This window comes from Anguilla anguilla, chromosome 4, assembly GCF_013347855.1.
Source record: "Anguilla anguilla isolate fAngAng1 chromosome 4, fAngAng1.pri, whole genome shotgun sequence".
NCBI classification, from domain to species: domain Eukaryota; kingdom Metazoa; phylum Chordata; class Actinopteri; order Anguilliformes; family Anguillidae; genus Anguilla; species Anguilla anguilla.
Genome location: NC_049204.1, coordinates 35388087 through 35397054, shown reverse-complemented (window position 1 = coordinate 35397054; position 8968 = coordinate 35388087). Strand labels below are relative to the sequence as shown.

General features: G+C 39.4%; 1 protein-coding gene across 2 annotated transcripts in view; it reads right to left on the bottom strand.

Moving 5' to 3' along the window:
• Positions 1-654: 654 nt before the first annotated feature.
• Positions 655-8968, bottom strand: part of impact (impact RWD domain protein) — a 56946-nt gene continuing 48632 nt past the window's right edge. The window contains exons 11-12 of one of the 2 annotated variants that reach the window (XR_004764713.1): positions 3169-3385; positions 656-1167 (exon numbers count right to left, since the gene is read on the bottom strand). Coding sequence is in view for 1 of the 2 variants with exons in the window: in XM_035412707.1 (XP_035268598.1) it covers positions 3377-3385 (9 nt within the window). In the remaining variant the exon portion in view is untranslated. Of the gene's footprint in view, positions 3386-8968 lie in introns of both variants that reach the window. The other variant, XM_035412707.1, reaches the window with a different exon arrangement.

Here is an 8968-nt window from a genome sequence, read left to right as displayed (position 1 = left end):
TTTTCCCTCTCCCTGACCATTTCCCACCTCTTTTTCTTACCAGGAGTGAAAATTTAGTTAGAATGGAGTAATTACACGCTCAGATAGCATTTGAGTATTCCTTCCTGCATGGCAGAGTGAGTCATATCCCTTTTGGTACAAAAGCCTGAAGCTCAAGGGGTGGGTTTCATGCACAGCTGTTGTGAATAGGCAGACAGGCTGTTCAGAACCTCCCCCAAATATCCCTACTTACCCTTTTGCTCGCGCTTCAAATGTGCTTAGAGACTACAGAAATCAACTCTTTACAAGTTTGTTAATGTGTCAAGTCATGCTGTTAGTCCCCTGCATGAGAATGCATGATAAAGCACTGTAATATAAAAAGGAAATATGAGATGGTGTATATTGTTTGATGCATTCTTCAAGCAGGTCTTCTGCAGGTCTTCAAGCAGATGGGAAGTAGACATGCACCTTCCCTCTAACTACTGCACTACTGTACTAACCCTGTGGGCTAGGCCAGACACACACTCACATGCAGAACATAATACTAATAATACTGTTACGACCCAAAATCCACCCACGTTAAATAACCAGGTGTATGCTATCGGACGTAACACAAAGCCACCTCAACAATAACCACAACCCAAAAGAAGATCCAGTTGAGCACAAAGTGATATATAAAATGTTCTAAGCATATATACAGGCTCACCGGGCAGGTAGATGTAGCCCACGGCAGAGTTGAAAATGGTCCTTTCTTCCAAACCTCCAATTCTTTGCAGATGTTCCAAAGTAGAAATTGGGGTGACCATTGATTGTCTTCACAATGTATACTCTTATTTAGAATAACTTTCTATAACTAGGTAACACACAGGCTATAAGTGGCGTTTTTACAAGCTTTTGTAAAAAAAAGCTTGTAAAAAAAGCTTTTATGTTATAGTAAAGTTTGTAAGCTAAGATGATGTTGTCAAGATGAGCAGACTGCAGACAGCGTTGACTGTAGGCAGTAGACTCAACTCCAAACTGTAGACTAACATAAAAAGATGCTTATAATCAATACATAGTCCAGCATCTTTCTAATAACACTGCTTCGCGACGGTCCTAGCATCCTCAACAACAGGCATCCCTCAGTCTGGTTGCCAGGTTGGCATGCATCCTCTCTCTGGCAGACCCACATAATGACATCACATGTCTCTAGGGAAGACAGAAACAAACACGGCAGCAACAAAACACTAAGCACAAAAAACACTGGGACGTAACAATACACAATTCAACCAACAACAAATATACTCATTTGGATCGAACTTAATCAATGCACTTTAAAAACAAATGCCACGATAATCAAAAAGAAAGTAATGGGTGAGACGTGTGGTACAGGCAGTAGGGCAACAGACTCTACATGTAGATTCAAGAAAATTGTGTCGCCATTGTCAATTTGTGGTCAACACATATAATAGACTGGGGAGATGTTCTAATGGTTTGAAGAGAAACACATAGTGCTATCTTCTTCTGTCTTCCTCTAGAGTATCATACAGTAATTATATGAGTCTTGAAGCAGCTTCACTAGAGGTTTCATTTTACAGGGTGTGATATAAAAAATTTGGGAAGAAGTGTGTCGTGTTGATGCTGGAGGGTATGTACAGTACACTTTATATTCCACACTACACCATTAATAGTACAGTCAAAGTTCATAGTTTAGTTTTTTTGTTGCAGTATCCATAAAGTATTTTTAAATGAGACCATTTTTGCTGGGTAAAATGAAACTGCACCTCACTTGGCTGATGTATAAACATTTCCAGGCACTTAATTGGTGTTACTTCAGGAGAAAGGGCATGCAATGTACTGAAAAAGGTGAACTTCTCATACCTTTGTCCTGTGAGGATGAAATAAGGATTTAAATAAATCTGTATATTTTTTGTTCTCTTCAAAGAAGAGAAACAGAAACACCCAAGTATGTCCTTGTTCATAATGTTTGATCTCTGAATATAAAGGTTTAGATTTGTTTTTTCTTTATACAAGGTATAAGTAGTTGAGGGCACTTCTTTTCAACAGACAAAAAGGCAATGAATTCATTCTCTTTTCTTCTGCTTGTGTAAAGGTCTCAACCATCACCACTAATTTACTGATTTGATTTCCCTCATTACCATTATTCATTAACACTTTTGAAAATCTCCATACCAAAGGCCAGTGCAGGTTGTATGAAATGGAAATGAACTATTTTTATGCAAAGTAATTTTGTCCCATTTCCGTCTGTGTTCATTTCATCCTCTATTCACCAAAGAAAAATAAATGAATGTCAACCACGTTGTGATGTGAAATGCTGTACTGGAGTCACCAACCATATGACCCGTTGGTTTACTGTTGGTTTTGGTGTAAACTGTGGTTGTATGGTATCAAATATTATTCCCTATGTGGGATGTAACCATGGAAATTAAACCTATTGGTAATATGTATCAATGATGAGTTCCATGTAGGGCAAAGACAGACTTCAGCTAGCAACCAAACAGTCCGAGTATATCAACCGAATATCATCAAGACCTGATAGTATAATTATAATTATAAATCTTAAACTGATCTTTTTAATTTATGCCTTTTGCAATATATTTGGAAAAAAGTGTTTTATGTTGTCTTTTTATTGTAATGAATGGACTGCATTGATTAAAACAAACTCAAATTGAAGGCATACTATGCAAGACTTTCACCTTGAAAATACTATAAAATAATCATGCTCAGTTATACAGTATCTATGCGCAGACAATCTCTTTCTTTGTGCAGTTTTTTCTGGATCTGTGCTCCTCTGCCTGTATTCCTGCTTCTAAGAGGTATCCGGGACAGTTCTGTGTGTGATGCTCTTTTCAGTGTTGGGAGTGGGGTGTTCAGAGCCTGTGGGGTGGGATAACGTTTCAGCAGAGTGTTTGTAGATAGCTAGCTACTGCTACTGCAGTGGTGGAGGTGAAGAAGCGTAAGTACAGCGAAGCGACACAAGCCAACAGGTCTCAACCAACAGGGTTGGTGACACACTACTCTAAATTATGTGGTCAGTCTGTTTAATCAGTCTCATAAAATGTTTTAGCATGGTAAAACAACAAGGTCAGAAAATTCGCTATTCCAGACCAACACACGCGAAGCAAAACAAAACACAACAAACGTTGTTAAACGTATTACACTATCCTACAGTTTGATACCAGGACTTACCGGCAATACAGGGGAGGCCAGGCCTTCATTTTGTTAGGTGTTGTGTCAGCTCTTCAGCTGGTCTAAGGTCACAGCAGATGCGTGTGGACTTCTTCATTGAAGTCAGGGTCGTGACAGGGTTCCAGGCAAGATGACTTTGATGTGCACAGGTCTTCCACTTGGGTCCGGCCACAAGGAAGATGTCGGAGGAAAAGTATGTACTTGTTCCTCAAAACAGCTGTCAAAGGGAAATAAAACTCTGTCTTGGCGATCAAGCAAGGTGCGCAGCAAAGTCCATCAAGGTTCTTAAGGAGTGCATCTGGTCAGTTAGTCTTTACCTGCAGAGCAAAGATGCTATGTTTTTGGTGAGCTTTTATGTTTACAAAGTCACTAACATAATGGAACCCCACATGCGTTCCCTGGAACCAACATAGATAGATGATTTTGTGCGCTGTAAAATTTGTTTGACCCATTGTAGTGTAGCAGTGTTTAAGTACATTAATTGAACTCGGTTTCCCCGTTTTGTTCTTGTAGGGGGAAGTTCCTGCCCCAAAACACTGCCTAATCGATCAAGCAGTGAGTTTATTGCAAGGTAACAAGAGGAAGAGGACCAGCACTTTATTATGCCTTGGTTGACCAGAGATGTTAATTGTGACCGTGACTCAGAGGATGGTTAGTCCCATGGTCAGGAAGCCAGAGGCTACAAGTCCTGTGTATAGTTACAACATTATACTTTTCTCAAATTCAGATGAGACTGAGACATTGATAGTAGGCCCCAAGTCACAGAGAGATACATACTTACTTTTATCTTTAAATTCAGACAGCTGCACTGTCACAGCTAATCCACTTGTTTGAAAGTTAGTGTGTGTCAGATCTCTCCTTTAAGTTTCACATTAACATCATCTTTATATACCTTGAGAATATGTCAAAATTGAGGAAGAGAAATGCCAAAAATGGTTTTATAACCTCTCAGCTGAACTACTGTAAAGTTTTGCTATTGGGTTGCAATAATTCAACCTTGAAATATCTCCAACTGGAACAGAATGTGGCTGCTGGGTAATTACAACAACAAAGAAGTATGAACTTCATCGGTCCTCCTGTCTCTTCAATGGCTGCTTGGTGAATTGAGAATTGACAAAGAGGTTTTTCTCCTAACATATGGTTTTACAGAATGTATTACTGAATTAGTCAGTCTGAACTCTCCACTATGATTGCTTCATTGACAAGGTGCCGGCTAGTGCCAAGAATTTCTAAAATTACAAAGAGAAGCAGAGCCTTTCTCAGAGCTCCTGTCTCATGTAATCATCTCTCTGTGCATGTTTGGCTAAGACATGCTTTCTGTGTTAAAGTCTATCTAAATTTGGACGTGTGAGAGAAGGGTGGATCAGCACCATAGAGCACTCACTGAGCCCTATCACTGCAAGTCAGCACCCTGCTTTTTATACAACAAATAAGTTACATACTGGCATATCCTTTAGTTATTTTTCCTATAAGTAACAGTAGTGATGAGTGCAATTTTACCACTCACAATTCATTTCCGGTCAGTGAACTAAGGATACTATGGGGAACCATAACCCCAATGATCCAAATCATGCTACTAAACACGGAACACCCAACATGCATGTTCCTAACATTTTCTGTCATATCACATGAATGAATGAATTAAATATTTAAGTTTATCAATGCAATGTCAATCCACAATTTTGCACAGAACTTTTTGTGTGTAATTAATTGTTACGGCTGGTACTGTTCTGCTTTAAGTTAGCGACGATATAATGTGCATGAGCGCAAAGGGTAACAAGTTTGTGCATTGAGTAAATGGAGTGGAGCTCACTAGAGCTCAGACAGTTGTTTCCATCATTTCTACACCACATTAATCTCAATCACAGCCAATATGTAGTACCCACTTGGGTTATGGCACGGCACTCATTTTGCAAAACAAAAAAGCTTCAAAGAATCAAGTTTTTTTATTTTCGTTTTTTTTTCCAGCCATTTCATTAAATTACCTGCAATGGAATTCCGAGCTCCTCATACGATATTTTAGGGGCGTTAATCTATAAACATGTAAACACGTTTTTAATTTACGATTGACTCGTATTTATCAACATAAGTATGTTGCAAAGAAAAAGCTGTTTTCACACGTGTTAGACAAATCCGGGGGAATTTGTGAGTTTTTTGTGAGTAAATATACACTGTTTCATAAAAATGTTGATAAATGAGTCTCTTTCAGTCCAGGTAATTCAGCCGAAGCACAGAGGTTTGATTTAAGAAAGCACCTAACCCATGTCTGCATTTCAAAATGTGAAATTCTTACATAAATCTTACATAAACTGATGCAAATGAATGATGCCTATCTATGTACATCCCTTCCATCACTTAATCTCTGGATTATGTGCAGCACTGATGGGAAAAAATCAATCTAAATCAGTATGTGAAAATTTATATTCTTCTCTGTATCAGATAAGCTAGCCTTAATTTTCCTTCTGTTCCATAATTTCTTTGGCACCATTTGACACCATTTTCCAAAAGTGGTCTCTGTTCTTATTGGGGCTAGAAGATCATTCTGTATGATTTGACTCAAGATTTTCTGGTTTTTCTGTTTCCTCTAGAAAACATTATTTGTGCTGCAGTCGTGACAAATTAACTCAAATATATGGAGCATATGATATGCACATATGTAAATTCATGTAAATACTTGCACGCGGAAACTGGATAATTAAGCAGTCGCTTTTTCAATCAATCTGAAGATCATTATCCATGTGCGGTTCACGATTATGTTATCACAGCAGTGAATTTCTCCTATCCATCTGTCATTTGCAGAGCCACGTTTGCCTACATTATTCAATAACCCCTCTCATGCACTGAAAGGTGTACCACATGTCATGCTGTGCAGCACAGTTTGGATGCAAGAGCCATCTGCTCAAAGGCTTCATGGACGCTGATCATTGCTTAGACCCAAATCTAACCCTCTCCAGGTTACAGTTTTCATTCCGACATATAGGACTTGTCATCAAATAGTAGACATGTGAGGTTAAGTATAGTACCGTGCTCGAAGGTAAACAGCAGTACCTCCCTCAGGACAGAACATCAACCATGTATACTGAATCAGCTATATTATTACACTAATACACTGATCAGCCACAACATTAAAACCACCTGCATTTTTCTGATTTAATATTTTATTTTCTCTGTTTGTATCAAACAATTCACACGTGGTCAAAGTGCAGGCGCAGAGCTTTTATTAAAGGGTATTCTTATACATTTTGGTTTCACCATGTAGTAATTACAGCACTTTTTATACGTAGTCCCCCATTTCAGTGTTTTAGACAAATTAACATAATGTCAAATAAAAGAGTCATGTTTTGTATTTGGTTGCATATCCTTTGCATGCCATGACTTCCTGATGTCTGTGACCTATCAACATCATCAGAGTCTGGATATCTTATTGTCAGGTTGTCCTACAAGCGATACAAAAACTCTTTGCATTTGAATTGATCTCTATGGGAATTGGGGGGTGGGACTAGATTCAGCTGGACATTATGCTGATACAGTATGGAACACATTTGTTGCCTAAATGGCTTTAAGTCTTCAAGGGTCCAAGGTATCAAATGAGCCTCAAACCACCGTGCTGCTGCCAGATATACAGTAGATACTACAAGCATTGTTTCTCTTGATTAATCTTCCTGTTGAACTCAATGGAAAAAATATTCAGGAGAAACAATGCTTGTAGTATCTACTGCATATCTGGCAGCAGCACAGTGGTTTGAGGCTCATTTGATACCTTGGACCCTTTGATGACTTTCAAATTCAGAAAGCATTTCTGGAGATGTTGACATGTTTGTGCAGGAGCTGTTTACATTTAATTTCAGCCTTTACTCAGGCACTGTTTCTCCCAGCTCAGCACTCAAGGTGTGTGCTTTTCTTTTCTTTTGTTTTTCTCATGTGGAGCACCCAGCAATGGCACAGCATGGATGAGCTTACACAGCAAGGGTAATATGTAGGAACATGAGCTTTGACTAGTTTACTGGGGAGGAGGTGCAGTATATGCTCTGTACAACCTTCGCCTCAATCTGAACCTCTAGGAACACTCAGAACATTGGTGTAAAATGGGACACAGCTACAGAGTGCAGTGTCATTTGTCATTTAAAGTAATCCAACTGTCCTTTAAAAGGCCATACAGCACATGCTACAAGCGTGGGGATAAATCAGGGATGATCCTTGCACACCAGCTTTGCCAAAAAGGCAGCAAGTCAGGCAATACTTCATGACAAGTCCGGTGCAATATGCATAGACCACTCCGTCATCAGCTTCAGCTTCTCAATTTATATAGAAATTTGAGTCACAGAAATTCTGAGTCACTGACAACTACTTATTTGAATCTTTTTCAAAACATGGAGATCCCACATCCCACTCTTTAACACCAGCCAAGTTACAGCATCCATTTTGTATTGAAGAGAATGAGATGGCCATTAGAAACATGCAATGTGGGAAATCTGCTGGCCCACATGGGTACCCAACAAAAATTTTAAAGACCCTTTCAGGCCAATTAACACCCCTTTTAAAAGGAGTATACCAAGAATCTCTATCAACTGCTTCACTTTCCGAAACATTATGACAGGCTTTTCTACATTACTCATACTGAATAAAGGCAGTGGCTCTTTAGGAGAATGTCCAGTCATGTGTCAGTGAACCGAAGCTGGAGCGTAATTGGGTTATGCAGCAAGACAATGATCCAAAACAAAAGTCCACATCTGAATGGCTGAGAAGAAACCCACTAAGGACTTTGACTAAGCCCAAAGTGGCTTAGTCAAAGTCTTGAATTGTATCCAAGAGAAATGCTGTTGCAGGACCAAAACCCAGCTCAAATATAAGCCGGTTCCCTTCACAGCCCCCAGCCTCGCTCCTAGTCATTAAATCTATTTATTGGGGTAATAAAGGCCTTTTAAATTCCCTTAAAGGAGCAAAACTATGGAGACCTTGAACTCAATTAAAAGTGAGTGGGAGGGGATTTGGAGGTACAGATTTCGGAATCCATGTGGTCACAGATGCTACTGAGAATACATTCATCTTCAGTCTGTAGGAGACATACCCTCATGCAGAATTTTTCATAGACTGCACTGGATTAAAGTAAAGTTATCCAAGTTCACACCCAACCTAAGCCCAACATGTAATCCCTGCAAGAAAGACCAGGCCACCCTGCTTCACATGTTCTGGGCCTGCCCTGTCTTGTGGCAAACACTACTTGATACACCCTCCAAAGTTATTAACAAGCCCTTAGAAATCTCAGCCTTCCATGCTTTATTTGGAGTTGTAACAGTGGGTCTTATAACAGCAATAAACTAAATCTTCTGGCTTTTGCCACTCTAGCAGCTAGAAGGCAAATTATTATCAGATGGAAGGATAGTTCTCCAACATTTACCCAGTGGATTTAAAATATGATGCACTTCATAAAATTGGAAAAGATCAGATATGTGATCAGGGAATCAGCTGACAAGTTCATATAAATATGGCACCCTTTTCTCTGACATGTTGACCAGATGTCTTAATGACTTCATTGCTGAGTAGTGTGTTAGTGGCATATGTAGGTGGCCAAAAAACAAGTTCCACAATTATTGGCACCCCTGGTTAATACTTTGTGAAAACACCCCTGGGAAAGATGACAGCCATGAGTCTTTTCATATAATTTGTGATATAGTTAGAGAACACATTTGGAGGGATTTTTGACCATTGCCCCCCCCCCCCCTTCTTCAGTTCAGACCACAGGTTTTTGATGGAATTTAAGTCTGGAGACTGAGATGGCCATTGGAAAACATGGATGTTG